General features: G+C 37.0%; 1 protein-coding gene across 1 annotated transcript; it reads right to left on the bottom strand.

The window, feature by feature from the left end:
- Window positions 1–1951: 1951 nt before the first annotated feature.
- On the bottom strand, window positions 1952–11114 carry LOC110458098. The gene is made up of 4 exons (XM_021509668.1): window positions 10959–11114; window positions 8013–8184; window positions 3917–4115; window positions 1952–2961 (listed from the first exon to the last, which is right to left on the bottom strand). The coding sequence occupies exons 2-4, from the start codon at window positions 8145–8147 to the stop codon at window positions 1964–1966; spliced, it is 1332 nt and encodes a 443-aa protein (XP_021365343.1). The 5' UTR covers window positions 8148–8184; window positions 10959–11114; the 3' UTR covers window positions 1952–1963.
- Between the last annotated feature and the right edge of the window lie 9539 nt (window positions 11115–20653).

Below are 20653 nucleotides of genomic sequence, written 5' to 3'. Positions count from 1 at the left end.
AATATTACAAATAAAATAACAAGAAAGTACCTAAATGTTAACAAAACCATAATTCAAACTCATAAACAAAACAGCTATTGAACTACGGCAAAATACAAACAAAAGATTAAGATTGACATGGAGACCAATGAATTGACATTGACCATCATATCGCACAAAGAAAAAGCAAATCTCTTTTAATACTATGATGGTGACCATAAAACTTTTCCATGGTTTTCATCAACCTGAGTCTTTGGAACCCCTGTCTATCAGAAGTCAACATCTATCACCGAAGTCACGATATTTAGAGCTATTCAACATGTTAATACTGTAGGTAAGGGAAGCAGGGATGATACAATCAATAAAGGGAAGCTATCCAACATGTTAATACTGAAGGTAAGGGATCAGGGATGCTACTATCAATAAAGGGAAGCTATCCACAAGATAATACTGTAGTTAAGGGAAGCAGGGATGCAACTATCAATTTAAGGGAAGCTATTCAACATGTTAATACTGTAGGTAAGGGAATCAGGGATGCTACTATCAATAAAGGGAAGCTATCCAACATGTTAATACTGTAGGTAAGGGGGGCAGGGATGCTACTATCAATAAAGGAAAGCTATTCAACATGTTAATACTGTAGGTAAGGGAATTAGGGATGATACTATCAATAAAGGGAAGCCATCCAACATGTCAATACTGTAGGTAAGGGGGGCAGGGATGCTACTATCAATAAAGGAAAGCTATCCAACATGTTAATACTGAAGGTAAGGGAAGCAGGGATGCTACTATCAATAAAGGGAAGCTATCCAACATGTTAATGCTGTAGGTAATGGAAGTTGGGATGATACTATCAGTAAAGGGAAGCTATCCAATATGTAAATGCTGTAGGTAAGGGAAGCAGGGATGGTACTACCAATAAAGGGAATGTCCATGATCAAAAAAACAAATTGTCTTGCTTATTGTACAGCTTAGAATCTAGCTTAGTAGAAAGCTGTCCCTGTTAGTCATATTACAAACTGTACACATGTTACACTGTTTGATTTTATTGTTATCAAAAGTTGAGGTTTTTTTTGTACTATATAATAGTTTTATCAATTTATATGTTTTACAGTACAAAATCCCACTTTGTATCGCTTTGTCTTAATGTGGCAGGAAATCGGAGTTCCTAGAGAAACCCAACATGGTCAGGCAGGTCCCCTCATGTCTTTTCACGATTGCGGAATCTAACAACGGCCACCTAGGTGAAAGGCCAGTGCGTAATCCACTGTGCCACCCGACCACTTATAGCTATAGTACACTATCACAGGTATTTCATAGGCAAGTTTCTGGATTAGTCAATTTGCAACTCTGTGTAATATGGGAAAGTTGATGAATTCATTAAGATAATATAGAGTTTAAATGGATGGGTTCATCTGTAATGAAATTGTGGGCTATGGACCTGTGATAATGCTATGCTTGATTGCTTAATTGAAAATTCTCTGTGGAGATGTGGATCTCCTTGGATATTTTGTGGAAATTCCATAACCTCAATGGGATGGCATCAGGATACAGGTTTTCACAAAAGTTTGCAATTTCTTAATAGAGTTTCGGTGAAAAATACAAGAATCTTGAAACTGCGGAGATCATGGAGAATTTCAACTTTAAACTTTTAACTTGCGGAGATTGTTGATTTTTTTTTTCATGTAATAATCAGCAACATGTTTGATTGATCTGAGTCAGCACTATGGTTGATTGATCTGAGTCAGTAATATGGTTGAATGATCTGAGTCAGCACTATGGTTGATTGATCTGAGTCAGCACTATGGTTGCTTGATCTATGGCAATGCTATGGTTGATTGATCTGAGTCAGCACTATGGTTGATTGATCCAAGTCAGCACTATGGTTGAATGATCTGAGTCAGCACTTTGGTTGAATGATCTGAGTCAGCACTATGGTTGATTGATCCAAGTCAGCACTATGGTTGATTGATCTGAGACTGCACTATGGTTGATTAAAACGATAATTTCCAAGGTTATTGTTTATTTTTCTTGTCCTTGTTGGCTGTCTTGCACGAGTAGTAGTCATTCCTGTATACCGTCCATTTTTAGAAAGCTGTCGCCGAGGTGATCGGGAATCTTGTTCTGTCAGTTTCTTGTTTAAAGTGTTATTTTCTTCTTGAATGGTGCGTTGACTAGTTTTAAGACCTTCAACCATTTCTTTGAGGTTTGCTAGTGTCTTTTCCTTCTCTAGATGAATTTTGTGTACCCCTTCGAGTCGGTCGACCTCCTTCTGTAGTGCTATTACCTCCCGTTGAAGGTTTGTCACCTGATTTTTCTTGACCTCAAGTTCAACATCTTTTAACTGTGAGTTTTGAAGCAATTTCTTGTATTTCATTGATAAAATGTAGAATTCATCTGTCATTTTTTCAGTCTTTTTGCGTTCGTCATCCAGCAATTGTTCATTTGAGATTAACTGGATGACCAGTCTGTCGATATGTTTTGACAGAGGTTCGGTCCTCTCAGTATCGCTGAGGGTGTCATAACATTGAGATATTTGATCTTCCACCTTTTCTAAGCGATTTAGGACAGCGTCAATTTGTTGCTGTATTAGATTGAATGTCATTGCTGATTCAGTGACACCCGGATTAGAATCGTCGAACACTTTATCGTCTCCAACATATAAAGCCTTCATGTGCACATTCATTTTTATGTAACAATCAAACAGATTTTTCTTCACAATTTCTGACAATTCAAAAACATCGGAGCTTTCTATCTCATCTTCATTTGCCGTAGAGGCTGACAATGTCCGTTGTTTTACACATTCAATCTTTGCTTGATCCGTGATAAATTGTTCTATTGCACGTTTATCTGCTTGAGAAAGCTTCCTATTGAGTCCAAAATTGCGGCTCATAAAAGTTGTGACTCGGCTTCGTACATCGGACATCTCCTCCTCCTCATCTGTTGGCGACCCCAATGACAACAGCCTTGGAGATGCAAAACCTGCAAAGGGAAGTAACTCATAAATTTGTGGTTTAAATCTTCTTTAATTGCCATCGCTTTTTACTTCATAATTTTTTTTCTGTTTTAGCTAGCCTCCCATGAGGTGAAGGCAATGACACATTAAAGCAACTCCAGCACCAAAGTAACTATTTTGGGCCTGGTGCTAATTGATGGGTAATAGGGCTGCCAAACCTTTCTTCAGCTAATTTATCTTGACCAAATAGCAAGGTCACAGGAGTCAAAGAAATTAAAAATCAAGATTTAAACTTAGTATGAGTCAAGAAAGTTAAAAATCAAGATTTAAACTTAGTATGAGTTAAAGTCTTCAGGAGTCAAGGAAGTTAAAAAACAAGATTCAAACTTAGTATGAGTTAAGTCTTCAGGAGTCAAGAAAGTTAAACATCAAGATTCAAACTACGTATGACGAAAGCCTCTTGAAATGGCTAGTAGTTTATTGATTAAAAACCTTGCCTGCTCTATTAATTGATTGCCAAGATTTTACAGCAACTGGTATTCAATTTGTAGTTTCGGTGATAAGCTGGAGCAAGAGGTCACCCGAGCAAGAGGTCACCCGAGCAAGAAATCCTGTGGTTTCCTACATTGTTCTTAATCCTGAATACACTGTATTTAGTAGAGGGGAGTTTATATTAATGGCTTTGTCAATGTGTCTGCCTACATCTGTGTACCCAAAAGCTTGTTCACAAGACATTTTATGAACCATTCTGGATAGATTAAGTTTATATTAGCATCATAGTATGGTGACATTTTTCACTTGATCAGATTTCAACGGTCATTGGTCACTTTGTGGGGGGTTTTGAGTGGTTTTAATGATTTTTTTGTCGGGAATAATTTGCCCACAGTTAACATCAGAATCTATACTCAAGAAGGGACTGACCACTCAGGGGGTTTAGGAAAAGGGGGCCATAAGTTGTCATGAGCGTAAAATGAAACTTACCTCCTTCCGCTGTGTCGAGCTTGGGGAGAATTACACTGGGCCGGGTAGAAGGTTTTGACAGCTCCTTATCCAGGCTGTCCTGGAGAGTGGTCACCAGCCAGTGATACTCGGGCTCAATAATCCGCAGAAATCTGTCGAAGGCATCCGGACCCCGAGTGGGTAGGAGATTCAGTAGTTTGTAGGAGGGTGAAGAATCATTCTGTAAACAACAAATTCAGTATGAAGATTTAAAGGTGGAGGTACAGCATCCAACTAGGAAATTAAATCTGGAATGACTGGTTTGATCCCCGTTAGAAGCACTGTCTTTCCTATTAAACTNAGTTGAAGGTCACACTTGACCTAGATTCCTAGTGTAATGCTCAACCACTGAGCAAAAGGGAAATTCCTAACGTGACGCTAAAAGGTGACCATATTCCTATTCCTGTTAAAAAGTATTAGCGCTTGTTAGTGTGTATCCAGCCTTCTGTTTGTAGTTAGGAGCTTGTGTTGAAGACCAGGACAGATTCAGCTAAACTCTATAAGGTAGTTCACTCACATAAAGTTTTACTCTTGACAAGAGTTTGATTGTCATTGGTCAAGGTTAAAGAGTTGAAGGTCACACTTGACCTAGATTCCTAGTGTAATGCTCAACCACTGAGCAAAAGGGAAATTCCTAACGTGACGCTAAAAGGTGACCATATTCCTATGTACAATTAAGAACACCACAACAACCAAGAATCTAGCTCTCTGTCACCACAGGAAGGGCAAAGGACACCATTTGTAACAGGCAGAGAGTATTATATAAGTATGCTTCCACTAGGGATCAAACCTGCAACCCTAGACTTCCTAGACGGGCGCTCTACCACTGAGCTAAAGGGGAGTTCCCCCTAGCACAAAGCTAGAAGGCGACCGTAGACCTATGTACAATTAAAATCTACCACATCTGTATGAGATGCTGCTCACTCAATTGTTATTTTATGACCTTTCAAAGAAACAACCAGAATTCAAACCTGGGATTCTTCGAATTCTAGACGGATGCTCTACCAATTTTGCTACCTGGTCACCAACAATCGACTCCAACCAGTTTGGCTACACATATTGGCGGAATTTTTATCAATGAAGGTATTTAAATTCTAACCGTTGCACTGATGTGTCAAATTGATTTATATCAATGATCAGGGTTGTATGACCCTGGGTGGCAAATGATTAAATTTATAGCTGATATACACTGTATAGCAACCTGTGTGTGTACCTAAACCCTATACAAATATATCAATAACACGGAGGAGTTATTGAGCTCAAATAGATCTGTATGACTTCTCTTTGTGTCTTTCTTTTGTTCAGTGCAGACAATATATATCTTGTTTATATTATTAGCTCACCGGGTCCGAAGGACCAAGGTGAACTTATGCCATACCGTGGCATCCGTCGTCTGTCCGTCGTCCGTCCGTCAACAATTTCTTTAAACGACTTCTTCTTCTTAACCACTGATTGGAATTTAACTAAATTTGATTGGAAGCATCCCTAGGTGGTGGGGATTCAAAATTGTACAGATGGTGGGGCTGACCCCCCAGGGGGCTGAGGGGCGGGGCAAAAAGGGGGCAATTTGGCTATATTGCTTTAAGCAACTTCTTCTCTGGAACTAAGAGATGGATATCAACCATATTTGACTGGAAGCATCCCTAGGTGGTGGAGATTCAAAATTGTACAAATGGTTGGGCTGACCTCCCATGGGACTGAGGGGCGTGGCCAAAAAGGGGTAATTTGGCTATATTTCTACAAACGACTTCTTCTGTAGAACTATGCACTGGATATCAATCATATTTAATCAAAAGCATTCATGGGATGCAGGGATTCAAAATTGTACAAATGGTGGGGCTGACCCCCCAGGGGGCTGAGGGTCGGGCCAAAAAGGGTTATTTGCTTATATTGCTTTAAGCAACTTCTTCTCTGGAACTAAGTGATGGATATCAACCATATTAGACTGGAAGCATCCCTAGGTAATGGGGTTTCAAAATTGTACAAATGGTGGGGCTGAGGGCGGGCCAAAAGGGGGCAATTTGGCTATATTGCTATAAACGACTTCTTCTGTAGAACTATGCCATGGATATCGATCATATTTGGTCGGAAGCATTCATGGGAGGCAGGGATTCAAAATTGTAAAAATGGTGGGGCTGACCCCCCGGCTAAGGGGTGGGGCTAAAAAAAGTTTATTGCTTGGAAATGGTTGAGATCCCCAACATATAACCACATATACAATTGCTGAGTATAAAGAGAAGAATGCACATTTGCTTCCAGGATGGCCCTAGGGTCTGGCCCCACCCTTGGAAACATAGTCCTTGGGCCATAACTTTAAAACTGTTGAGATCCCCACCCCAAAACTATACAAAAGCTGGGCATAAAGAGATGAATGCAGTCACGATGTTAGAATAGACCCTGGGGTCTGACCGAACCCCTAGGGACCTAGTTTCTTAGTCACAGCTTGGAAACAGTTGAGATCTCCACCCTATAACCATATAGACAATTGCTGAGTATAAAGAGATGAATGCACATATGCTTCCAGGATGGCCTTGGGGACTGCCCCACCCTTGGAGACTTAACCCCTGGGTCATAACTTTGAAATGGTTAAGATCCCCACCCAAAACTATATATACAATTGTTGGGCATAAAGAGACGAATGCAGTCATGATATTAGAATTGACCCCAGGGTTTGCCCCACCCTTGCAGACTTAACCCCTGGGTCATAACTTTGAAACAGTTGAGATCCCCACCCCAAAACTATATATACAAATGCTGGGTAAAAAGAGACAAATGCAGTCATGATATTATAATTGGTCCTGGGGTCTGGCCACAACCATAGGGACCTAGTTTCTGAGTCACAGCTTGGAAACAGTTGAGATCCCCACCCTATAACCATACATAAAATTGCTGGGCATGAAAAATCGAATACAGATATATATGCTACAAGGATTGGCCTTGGGGTCTGGCATATTCCCTTGGATCTCATTTGGAGAATATTTTGCCATGATTGCTTAGATATCCAGGTGAGCGATACAGGCCTTATGGGCCTCTTGTCTTAAAATGTTTTGATTTTTTTTTTATCACGACAAATGGTTTATATTTCAGTGTACTGGCTGCAGACCAATTTTTTTAGACAAAAAACATTTTGGTACAGGCTGGATCGATCGTTCAATTAAATCAGGTTACTTGTTAACGTGTGGAAATACAGAAACCACATGATACGTACGTTAACTTCAACCTTCATAATACAGTACAATAGTTACAATATCATTTAGAGCAGATTATCTATACACCGTGCCCCAGTGGTTTAAATGTTGATCCTGTCAGTGGTAATCTCACACTATACACTGACACATTGACAAACTTAGAACAGTTAAATATAGCATTTCAATGAGATATTTGCTGTGTGCGAGAAATTTCACAACTGTTTGCAAATCTATACATTGTCTGTGTAACGTTTTACTCGGTTCGTTGTCAATGGTCTATTCTAAACTGAAGTCCTCTATTTACCTTTACTGTATCTAAATACGTCGCCTTTTTACCTGTCCTTTCTTTCCCTTTCCTAATTGTTATACTGTAGACCTTTTTTGCCCACCGTAATTATATATAATGAGGGCGTATTTAACATTGCAGCGAACATTTTAAACAACATAATATACATAGTAATTGTGCATCACAAAGAAATTTTCAAACATAAAAATAAACATTCTGTAAATAAAGTGAAGGGCAAATTTAATATTTGCGAAAAAGAATTTACTGTCAACTTTGACTGGACGAAAATTTCACGGTATACAGTATATAAAACACAGCTCATTCACCCCTGAAATTTCATAATGAACTATTCCCACCTTTGAATTGAAAAGTTCAAATGCTTAAAGGATCATTCTGTAAATTTTTTTCAGTTTATGGTGTGGATTATCAGATTTAAAAATTATTCCATGCATGACCCATTTCACTCCTTTATCAAAATTAGTTAGAGAAATAAATGAATGCATTTAATTTCACCTCTGAAATCTTTTAACCTTTGTTATATTTGAAATTAAAGAACAAATAAAGATTTTACACAGCTAATTGAGTACTTTTGTAACAGACTTACCCTAATGATGTCTATAAGGTGATTGTCGAAGAGTCTATTTTGAAAGCACTCTCCAAGGAAGACCTCGGTGACGATGATGTCGCGTGCTATCTCCACGTGATGTTTCTGGAGCACGGCTCGTTGAGCGTCGTTCATGGTCCCCGTCTAGTGTCTGCACCAAGAAAGGGAGCTCCTAAAATATAGTCATGGAATATTGAGTTATAATCAAATTTTATTGTATAAATATTGTTAGATAAATTTTATGCAATGTCACATATTGTAATGTGAAGAGAAAAAGTATAATGATGGCAAAAGAAATTTCTAAGTGATTTTTCCAGCCCTAACAGTGACTGTTCACAAAAAGGGTATGACATTACATGTGTATATTACATGAGCTTATCATAAGAACCTCAAACTTATTCCATTTATCTTCCCAGTTGATGTGAAGTAAGAACTTAGTTGAGATTCCAAAATAACCAGATATCGCCTATGTAAATGTAACAATTAATGAACAGTTTCAATCTGACCCTCTGTCCAGCTCAACACCAGAGATGTAGCTTAGACATAGGAGGTGTGACAGTTTTGATCTGTCTGTTCATTTGTCCAAGTCAGCACAGGAGATGTGACAGTTTTGATCTGTCTGTCTATCTGTCCAAGTCGGCTCAAGAAATGTGACAGTTATGATTTGTCTGTCCATCTGTCCAAGTCTGCACAAGCGAACAGGCAATTTTTATGTTTGTCTATCTGTCCTAATCTTAACAGGAGATGTGACAGTTTAGATATGTCTGTCTATTCTGTCCTAACCTTAACAGGAGATGTGACAGTTTAGATCTGTCTGTCCATCTGTCCTAACTTTAACAGGATATGTGACAGTTTAGATCTGTCTGTACATCTGTACTAATCTTAACAGGAAATGTGACAGTTTATATATGTCTGTCTATTCTTTCCTAACCTTAACAGGATATGTGACAGTTTAGATCTGTCTGTCCATCTGTCCAAGTCAGCACAGGAGATGTGACAGTTTTGATCTGTCTGTCTATCTGTCCAAGTCAGCACAAGAAATGTGACAGTTATGATTTGTCTGTCCATCTGTCCAAGTCTGCACAAGCGAACAGGCAATTTTTATGTTTGTCCATCTGTCCTAATCTTAACAGGAGATGTGACAGTTTAGATATGTCTGTCTATCTGTTTAAGTCAGCACAGGAGATGTGACAGTTTTGATCTGTCTGTCTATCTGTCCAAGTCAGCACAGATAGACAGACATATCTAAACTGTCACATCTCCTGTTAAGGTTAGGAAAGAATAGACAGACATATATAAACTGTCACATTTCCTGTTAAGATTAGGACAGATGGACAGAAAGATCTAAACTGTCTCATCTCCTGTTAAGATTAGGACAAATGGACAGACAGATCTAAACTGTCACATCTTCTGTTAAAGTTAGGACAGATGGACAGACAGATCTGTCCTAATCTTAACAGGAATGTGACAGTTTATATATGTCTGTCTATTCTTTCCTAACCTTAACAGGCGATGTGACAGTTTAGATCTGTCTGTCCATCTGTCCTAATCTTAACAGGAGATGTGACAGTTTAGATCTTTCTGTCCATCTGTCCTAATCTTAACAGGAGATGTAAAAGTTTTGATCAGTCTGTCCATCTGTCAAAGGCAACACATTAGATGTGACTGTTTTAAAAGTTGTATGATACAAGCACTAGATACATGTAATGTCAGTAGTAGACTGGTGATGTGTATTCAGTAAATAAATTCTCTCTCTTAGGTACACAAGTTCATTTTATATAATGGTTTGATAAATATAATACACTGTATACTGTATCTACAATAGAGTATCAGCGACTAAGATTGACATATGGTATTATATAGCCCCATACGTAACCCTAAAATAACTGTGGATAACCAAATCAAATAAAACAGTGATAATATCGGCACTTTCTTCATTCCATGGCATCTGTCTAGAGACCTACACAGAGGTTGTTTATTTACATAAACGTGAAGCAGAGTTTAAGTAAATTTAGCCACAGGTCCTGTCGTTCATAGCTCTGTGTTCATTTTGAAGCAGATGATGTTGTAATAATTATGCTTATAGTTCTATATAAGTATCATATGACAAAATAAAAATCATTCTGTTGCATATTTGTAATTCATAAGATCTTAAATAAGTTTTCCATTTTTTTTTAAATATTTTTTTTTATATTTTTTTTGTAATTGTTTATTTTTTCGACGATTTTTTCATAATACATATAATCAAGATTTGATTTGATTTTTAACAAAAATTAATCTGGAAGTTTTAGTGTTATCAATCTCATGTCAGAAATGAAAACAAGTTCAAGATTCCTCTTATCAATATATCAACAATGTAACGTATGCAAATATTCATAATATTCATAAAAAACCCGAACATGTTTTCTGTGACCCTCCATATCGCCATCTTGATATCATGTCTATTGTCTTCAATGTGATGTCATGTTGTCTTAATTCTGACATCACCATCAGCATTATTGCATGAGGCTATTATACATAACATTGGCAGAGTCATGTGATTGTTGTAATTATAATGATTCAATACTGTAAAATAGCCAGTTAGAAAATTTAAGCAAGCATAACTTGTATTTTATCAATATTAGATGATTTTATATTTTTGCAATGGTTCACATTTTTAATACTGTAAAATGATCTATTTCTAAAAAATTCCCTGTTTGTGGTCAATTGATATTTATTGATTTTAATTAAATGTTTCACCCCTGTCAAATGCTGAAAAATCATCAACTAAAATGTTAAATCATGCATGATTTATATTAAGTCAGTATGGTAAATAAATTTAAATATTTCAATGAATCAAATAAATTTTCAAAAAACTTTGCATTTGCTCAAAAGGAGATATATTAATATGAAATACATTGTTTCAACATCGTAATAGTGTAAATTAATAAATTAAAACATGCTTACCTTGTATTAGTCAATAGTGGTAACGTAATGAACAGTTGTTTTGAGTGTATTATCTACCAGGCACCGGTTCTGGATCCACCATATTGGTACACGAGCATTACTCCACGACACAGAAGGTATACACTGTCTCAGATACAAACTTCTGGTAATTTTAAAAAAGATCTCATTATCTAACAGGTACACGCAGTGCCAAAATGGTGACCCCATGTCGGCTAGAGGCCATCAATGGGATAATTTTAAATCTGTGACTTAGGTTTAGTAGAACAAGACTTTTAAATACAGGAATGCTTGCTTTAAAAGTTGCCGTACTTATTATCTCAGCAAATCTTCTTTACATAGCTTTTAATGTGTTACAATTTAATGTGTTACAATATTTGATGTATATCTCATTTAAATTTAAAGTTTTACTGTAGGAGATTTAAATCAGTAGCACAAACCAGCTTTTAAATACTAGGGAAATCATAAATATTTTGTGACAATCAGATATTTGCTGATAACAATTTTAAAATGTTTTGAATAAACCGACTAGAAGACTTCTAGTTTAAATGTGGCTGACCCTAAAGGAACACACCACAGTAATGTATATATATATATGGTTGTTTAAATTCTTTGTAAACCCTGCTGAGTGCCCCTAGTTTTGCTACCTTATGGGATTTCCATGTGTCCTGGGAGGTAATCTGCTATAATCACAAGCACAAATATACCTGTGTATATATGAATATTGTATCAGACATATGCTGGAAACATGCTATAATTTTGACAGTTTTAATTATTAAAGATATAGGTGGCTATATGCAGCTTAAGGTCAATCAGTAAGAATGTTTCCGTGGCCTGCTGATCATAGACAGCCAATATTATGACTGCATTCCTGATAATATACTCGGCTGTATTAATACTTGTGCAGTTCCACTTAATGTTACACTTTGGTTAAAATCATTACTTACTAAAACGGAAGCACGGTTGTCTTGTGGTAGGACGCCAGGCTCCTGACCGAAGGGTTGCGGGTTCGAGTCACAGCACGGCACTCCGCTTGTTCCAGTCTACTCAGCTGTAAATGAGTACATGGTTGGGCATTGCTGTAAATGTTGAATGCTAGCTGTGAGTGCCAAATGGCAGCACCGGCTGTATGCTCCCCAGGGAGTTAAGAAAGGTATTGGCTGGTTGCGAAGGCCCTATAACCACAGATAATAATTTGTGAACCGCTTTGAGACTCGATTGTGATACAGCGGTATACAGTCAAACCTCGTTATCTCGAAGTCGACGGGTTAGTAGGAAAACTTTGAGTTATCCGAGTGTTCGAGTTAAGCGTGTTCATTTATTTGGTATGAAATGTACTGTATGGACATAACACTAGCAGTCGTTGATTTGTACTCATAGCCAATGCTTATAATCAATTGATGGATGATATACATAATCAATAGGACAAATACACGTATGGTATTTTATAATAAACACGCTTACAAAAAAAAATTAAAAAAATTCTGGAAAGTTTAACGCAATGAAAACGGTTGGACCATCTTACGAATTCGTTATGAAATATGGACTGGCCTAGTGATTAAATGTTGATTTGGCTAGTCTAGGCAAAGTCTTTCTAGGTCTTCATTTGTATTTGCAAGTCCGTCAAGTTTTACCTCTGAAGTGTTATATTTAAAATAGAATTATCCCGCTGTCTCCGACCTCGTATTTTACGATGCGGAAATGAAAGTGCGCAAGTCTAAAGCAAATTACTCTAATGGAGCGTACGCATAGTTGATTCTTTAAATGAAAACACACACAAACAGATTATATCGTACATGTAACACATTGATTCATAAAAGCCAAATATGACACCTCCTCAACTCGATGTAATCAAAAGCAATTATCGTATTGTTCAAATCCCTCGATTGATTTTCAAAGCCATACTGGCTACTGAAAAAAAACACGAACCCGTAAAGCTGTCCTATGTTGTGATTTTAACTGGAACTCTTTTATGCATGACCACGCTTTGTGACCAATTTTTCGGTTTACACTGTCGTCTGTTTGGGTGTACAAATCATTAAATGAAATCGCAGTAAGTACAGAATACTGTTGATCAACATTGATGAAGTTTGTTTTATGAACAACTTGGTTGTGACAGTCCGCACACTTTACAGTCTGAAGCTTTATCCTAAATTATTTTTACCTATTTCATGTTAGTTCACTCACGAAAGATGTTCATAAACATGGAATGGCGAAATTCTGTAGCTTTGCATTTTATTTGTATCAAAGGATAAATAATTGACGAAATGAAATTCGAACATTATTTCAGTATTTACGCTATTGAAACCAATATCTTGCTTCGAGGTATCTGAGTTTTTCGAGTTTTCAGGGTTCGAATTATCAGAGTTTTATTTACTAAGATAAAAGAACATATTTGGCCGGGACTGGAGAGATGCTTCAAAACCAATAGGGTCTTCATGTTAAAATAGTTCGAGATAACGAGGTTCGACTGTATAAGAACCTCCAATTATTATGATTATTATAATACATAATTGCATGCTATTAAGTTTGTTTTAACACATGTAATTTAACATGTTAACTCCTTTTACTCCTTTCCCCCATTGCCCTGCTACCAACACCAGCTGACGATCTGCATGGGGATATAGTGGCACCAACTTCTTTCTGTCAACAAGGTCTTCAAACACCCTTTTCATCTAATTTGCATATTGGAATTTAACCAAATTTGAGTAGAAATATCGCTAGATGGTTGGGATTATAATTGTAAAAATGATGGGGCTGATCCTACAGGTGGCCAAGCAGGGATAATTTGAGCATACTGACTTAAATGTCTTCTCTTCTTATACAATGAGATAGTTCAGAGTAAGGTCAGATCTGACCCTTACAATTTTGAAATTAAGTCAAGGTCATCAAATTGAACAAATTTGATCGCCAAGCATGTTGCTGGCCAAATGTTTTCACCTAAGTTTCTTGTTTGTTTAGAAGTTAATTAAATACTTTTTGTGTCGCCTGCATAGGTATTACTTTGTGTCGCCTGCATAGGTATTACTTTGTGTCGCCTGCATAGGTATTACTTTGTGTCGCCTGCATAGGTATTACTTTGTTGGTGGCAGCATCAGTTGCGTCGTCCGAAACAAGGTTTCCGTGCGATAACTCAAACTTGATACACATATTGCATACCAATATAGCTTGGACGGGTTTGCTTTTCAGAAGTGTACGAGGTACTCTATCCTAGAATATCCAAGAAGTCTTCATGGGCAAGTAATTGTTGGGCTACAAAGATGTTTTGAAGACTTGATTGTTGGTATGATAAATTATACAAATCAATACAGTCTTGATAATAAATGCTGTCTTGAAAGTTTCTAAATTACAGCAGATCAACTTACCAATTTGTAAAATGAAAGTCAATATATGTTTTCATTTGCCTTTTTTTTAACTTTATTATTTTTATCATTTTTCTTTAGGCTTTTTATTTTACCTGCAATTTGGAGAGAGGGGCAGCTCTTTTGCCATCCATGTAATGAACAGTATGATTACATATCTCATACTTATCTGATAAGTATGAAATATGTAATCATTATGTTCATAATCAAATGTCCAGATTACATACAGTTGGCACTGCCAGAATACTGTAACTATAAGTTTTGTAAACTTTTTCCAACATGACCATAGCTTTGATAAATTATTTCTGAAAACACTTGTAACAAGATCTGCTCTGGAAATCCTCTTGGTGTTATTTGGTTAGAATTTTTTTATGTCACCTGATAAGATTTAATAGATTTTTAAATCAAGAAGTTTTATTTTAATATTTTTAAGGATCATACTTGAAAACTTTGAGGTAAAAAGTTTGTGTACAAAATATCTAAATATATATATAAAAAAAACAACGTATGTGTCTATTTGAATCCAGTGAGCTTCTTAACATAGACGACTGCACTTTATGTAGTTACCATAATTTAAGCTATGAGCCCGCTCATCTCGACTTAGAACTGGCCCACTGCAACTCAGACTCGATCTCCCATACGTATGACCAATTATTAAACAAAGCGTAGCTGAATTGAGTCATTTTGGTACATATATAACAACTAATTGTACATATGCTTACAGCATAGCTAAGTCAACATTGTTTAACTTGTACATATTTTACACCTTTGTGTACATGTGCTTCACTGGTCATTTGTCTGATGAAGGTGGCAGAGTACATACCGTACTAGTCATCGAAACGTCACATAGAAACACTATTTGGTTGTGCTACATGAATCTTTTCACAATCCATACTTGCCAACCTGAAGGAAATGTTGTATTTCCTGTTGTCATGGGTTTTGTCAAGTCTGTTGTTATTGGCTAACATGTATTTTTTGTTAAATTTTACAATGGAAACTGGAATGAACAAGAGTCCAGTTAAAATTTGACCTACATAAAGCTGACAGCATGTTGCCAAAAAGGGGACTGATTTAATTGTCATTAGTACTTGTTGATGTACAGGTCAAGAATGTATTTATATAGCATTTTTATATTGATGAGGAATTGGAAACGTTATGCATGTTAACGTAAACATATTAAGTGCACAGCTGTCTGACATTCTTTTTTGATTTCGCAGGAGATTGCTAACGTGAACATCTACAAAGGCACAATTTTCTGCATGAAAACCTGCAGGTGTACTTATTACCTCAAAAATGGTCACTAAATTTTGTCAAATGTGGATGTTAAACATTTGGGGTGGGGGGGGGGGGGGGGGGGTGGGGATCAGAAATGGCTGGTCGCTGGTCGAGTTATACAGATGGTAGTTTAATAGTTGAATTACATGAGCATATTGGACTGTGTAATGCACATGTACCCTTTACAACTTGCCCAAAAAGTTTCTTTTAAGAATAAATTATTCAAAAAAAACACAAACATGCATAGTTAGGATCAAACAGTCCATTAAAATACACTGCACATAAAATACGTAATATATTAAAGAAATTTTTGGTACTTAATGTTTCCTAACAGCCATGCTGTACTGTGTGCCAAAGTTCTGTCAGGTTGTGTGAAATATTGCCACCTGTGGGCTAATTTTGTATAAAGAGGTAAGTTTGTGTTATGTTGTCTTCCCAGTGGACCATATAGAGGATCAATAGTCTAGGTCTTGAATACTGCTTGTGTATCTCATCTTATCACTTGTCATCTCCCAACAACTTAATCAATATTGTCCTGTCACTGGTACTAAGATAAGCATTTAAAATTTAGATCATGTTTTTTAAAATTTCATTTGAATAGAAATGGTAGAAATTAATTCAGGTTCATTATTACATCAGTATATTTTGGAAATCTTCCTGATATGAAATTCAACTACCAGGGTTTTTTTTACGACTAAAGATTGAATTCTAAACAGTTATGGTTAAATGAAAAATTTGTGTTTTTGACAGGACCTCACAGGGATTATAGCATTCCATTCCTATGTGAACTTTTCATACCCTCACAAACAAACTTTATTTTTAGGAAGGGGGGAACTGGGTGATTTAGATAAGAAACACCCTGTCCATCTGTCTGTCTATGATCCTTGTAAACCCTGTCCATTTGTCTGTCTATGATCCTTGTAAACTCTGTCCATCTGTCTGTCTGAGATCCTTGTAAACCCTGTCCATCTGTCTGTCTATGATCCTTGTAAACTCTGTCCATCTGTCTGTCTATGATCCTTGTAAACCCTGTTCATCTGTCTGTCTATATTCCTTGTAAACTCTGTCCATCTGTCTGTCTATGATCCTTGTAAACCCTGTCCATCTGTCTGTCTATGATCCTTGTAAGCCCCGTCCATCTGTCTGTCTATGATCCTTGTAAGCCCCGTCCATCTGTCTGTCTATGATCCTTGTAATCCCTGTCCATATGTCTGTCTATGATCCTTGTAAACCCTGTCAATCCGTCTGTCTATGATCCTTGTAAACCCTGTCAATCCGTCTGTCTATGATCCTTGTAAACCCTGTCCATCTGGCTGTCTATGATCCTTGTAAACCCTGTCCATCCGTCTGTCTAGGATCCTTGTAAACCCTGTCCATCTGTCTGTCTATGATCCTTGTAAACTCCGTCCATTTGTCTGTCTATGATCCTTGTAAACCCTGTCCATCTGTCTGTCTATGATCCTTGTAAACTCCATCCATCTGTCTGTCTATGATCCTTGTAAACCCTGTCATTCTGTCTGTCTATGATCCTTGTAAGCACTCCACCTATGTGTTGGATTTTTTTGTAACTACTACAGTCAAACCTCGTTATCTCGAAGTCGACGGGGTCGTGGAAAAACTTCTGAGTTATATCCGAGTATTCGAGTTATGTGGGTTCATAAATTTGGTATGACAGTTGCTGTTTGGACATAGCACTAGCAGTTGTTGATTTTATTAATAGCCAATGCTTGTAATCAATCGATTAATGATATACATAATCAATATAACTGATACAGGTATGTTATTTTACAATAAACACGCTTAAAAAAATAAAGTAAGTTATTTCCGAAAAAACGTACTTTCGTTTAATGCGATCAAAACGGTTGGACCACATTGTGAATTCTTTATTAAATATGGACGGGCTTAGTTATTAAATTGTTGTTTTTGGCTAGTCTAGATCTTGGCAGAGTCTTTCCAGGTCTACATTTGTATTTGCAAGTCTGCCAAGTTTTACTTCTGAAGTGTTACATTTAAAGATGGAACTATCCCGCTGTCTCCTACCTTGTACTATACAATGCGGAAATGAAAGTGCGCAAGTCTAAAACAAATCACTGTAATGGAGCATACGCATAGTTGATTCTGTAAATGAAAACACACACAAAACGATTATATCGTACATGTAACATATTGATTCATTAAAGCCAAATGTGACACCTGACACCTCCTCAACTGGATGTAATCAACAGCAATTATCGTATTGTTCTTAAGTCTCTCGATCGACTTTCAAAGTCATACTAGCTCCTGTTAAAACCTGAACCCGTGAAGCTGTCTTAGGTTGTGATTTTAACTGTGGAACTCTTATGCATGACCTCGCTTTGTGACCAATTTTCCGGTTTGCACTTCTGTTTGGGTGTACTGTCGTCTGTTTGGGTGTACGTACAGAATACTGTTGATCAAAATTGATGAAGTTTGTTTTTTATTATGAACAACATGGTTTTGACAGTCCACACACTTTACAGTCTGAATTCAGACTGTTAAGTGTGCGGACTGTCAAAACCATGTTGTTCATAAGTTTTATCGTAAATTCTTTTTACCCATTTCATGCTAGTCTACTCACGAAAGATGTTCATAAACACAGAATGGCGAGATGTCATATTTTTGCGTTTTAATTTGTATCAAAGAATTAATAAGTGACAATATGAAATTTGAACACTATGCAGTAGACGATATTTTGATGTTAGATTTACGCTATCAAAACCAATATCTTACTTCGAGGTATCCAAGTTTTTCGACTTTTCAGGGTTCAAATTATCCGAGTTTTATTTACTAAGATAGATAAGAGGTTTGGCCAGGACTGGAGAAATACTTCCAGATAAACGGGGTCTTCGAGTTAAAAGAGTTTGAGATAAAGAGGTTCGACTGTATAGACAAAGTGAAGGTCAGTTATTAAGTTCTTAACAGCCCATCATCACAGAAGAGGTCATCAGGGCCAATAAAAGGACTGGAATTTGTGATTTTACTATTTTCCTTAGAGTTATGTATGGCCTTTGAAACATTCTGCTCCAGAAACCTTGTAAATGCAACTCCTCCTTAACAGTTTGCTGATTTTTTTTTTTGTATCTTGGCACCGTAAAGCTACATGGTATGTAGATGTAGAAAGGAATTTGTGAGTCAACTATTTTTCCTGGGGTCATGGCCCTTGAAACATTATGTAATTTGTATATGTCAAGGGTATCATATGAATATTTGCATATCGAAATATTTGGACCCTGTCTGATTTTTAGCTCATCTGGTCCGAAAGACCATGGTGAGCTTATGCCATACCGCAGCGTCCGTCCATCTTTTCCTTTAAAACGCTACTAGTCCTGAACTTCCAAGTAGATTTTGACTAAATTTAGTCTGGAGCATCCTTTGGCCCAGGAGACTCAATTTTGTATAAATGGTGGATGTGACCCTCCCTTGGGGCAGAGGGGCAGGGCCCAATAGGGGAAATAGAAGTAATACCTTTAAAATCCTCCTTCTACCATAGGGATTAAGGGATTTCATCCAAATTTGGTCTGCAGCATCCTTATAGGCAAAAGGGACTCAATTTTGTATTAACAGTGAGTGTGGCCCCCATGGGGCAGAGGAGCGGGGCCAATAAGGGAAACATGGTAATTTTTTCAAAATCCTTCTCTTCTATGTAGGAATGACAGGATTTTGTCCAAATTTGGTATGAAGCACTTTTGGGTGAAGGAGAACCAATTTTGTAATAACGGTGGGTTTGAACCCCTGGGGGTAGAGAGGCGGGGCCCAATAAGGGATATAGAGGAATAGCTTTATAAATATCCTTCTTCTTCCGTTGGGATGAAGGGATTTTGACCTAATTTGAACAGTAGCATCCTATTTGGAAGGGAAATCAATTTTGTATACATGATGGGTTTGAACCCCCTGAGGCCTGAGGGGCGGGGCCCAATAGGGAAACGAATGACAGGATTTTGTCCAATTGCATATAAATATAGCCCCTGACTAACCAATTGTAATACATGTCTACACTTCCAGCAGCATCTGGCTATTCTCACTTCAATTTTGCTAACATTTCCAGGTGAGCGATACAGGCCCTCTTGGCCTGATCTTGTTTACTATAATAATGCCTTTTTTCAGTTTTGATTTTTTTACGTTGAAATAATAATACTTGTTTGTGAGTGCAACTTAAGTACCTGTGAGAATACACAAGCCACATTTTCAAATATAAATTGGTAACATTCCACAACACCTCCATGGAATGTATTGTATTATGTTAATTTCATAACAGTTGGTTATCATTCCACGAATCTTTACACTACAAATTATGATAAAGCTGCATTTTCATTCTTGAATTACATTTGTTCCACCAGTTTGTCACAGGGCTAAAATGCTCCCACCGTTAAAATAGTATTCTTGTTCTATTTTACCAGGGGGAAACAAATGTAATGTGATGTTGAAGTATCACATATGAAAGTTAATGTGACCTCTATTTCGCTATGATTTTTTATTTTTTTTTATTCTTTTATGAAATTATTGATTCCACTTTAACTCGGGAAGAGAAAATTGTTTCCTGTATGAGTTAAAATGATCTGTGACTGGCCAGTATGAAAATCAGTTTTGGATGATAACCAAAACCATATTATTATGAATGGTAAATTGCTCAGAGATTGATATATTTACAATTAAGTCCTTAAATTGGTATTTCTCCGAATGTGGTGTGTGTCAGCTTTAAATCATACATATTTGAAGGATCATATTTCAACAGGGTTTGTAATTGTTACATCTGTCTCTATTGCAATATTCGACACTGGTCTCTATTCCAATCGCTTTGGCCTTATAAATTCAACATTTTTGAATTTTTACCCCAATTCAGATATAGTGATTACAGTTACACTTTTCATATTTATTATACGCCCGTCGAAGACGGGGACGTATTATGTTATCACGTGAGCGGGCGGGCGGTCGGGCAAACGATGTCCGCTCGATATCTCGAGTAATTATTAACAGATTAACTTCAAACTTCACAACAAGGTTAATTACCATGAAACCTCGGACAAGTTTGATAACCGCCATTAT

The sequence above is a fragment of the Mizuhopecten yessoensis genome, unplaced genomic scaffold (assembly GCF_002113885.1).
Source record: "Mizuhopecten yessoensis strain PY_sf001 unplaced genomic scaffold, ASM211388v2 scaffold9431, whole genome shotgun sequence".
NCBI lineage: Eukaryota > Metazoa > Mollusca > Bivalvia > Pectinida > Pectinidae > Mizuhopecten > Mizuhopecten yessoensis.
This window is presented reverse-complemented; position numbering and strand designations above follow the sequence as displayed.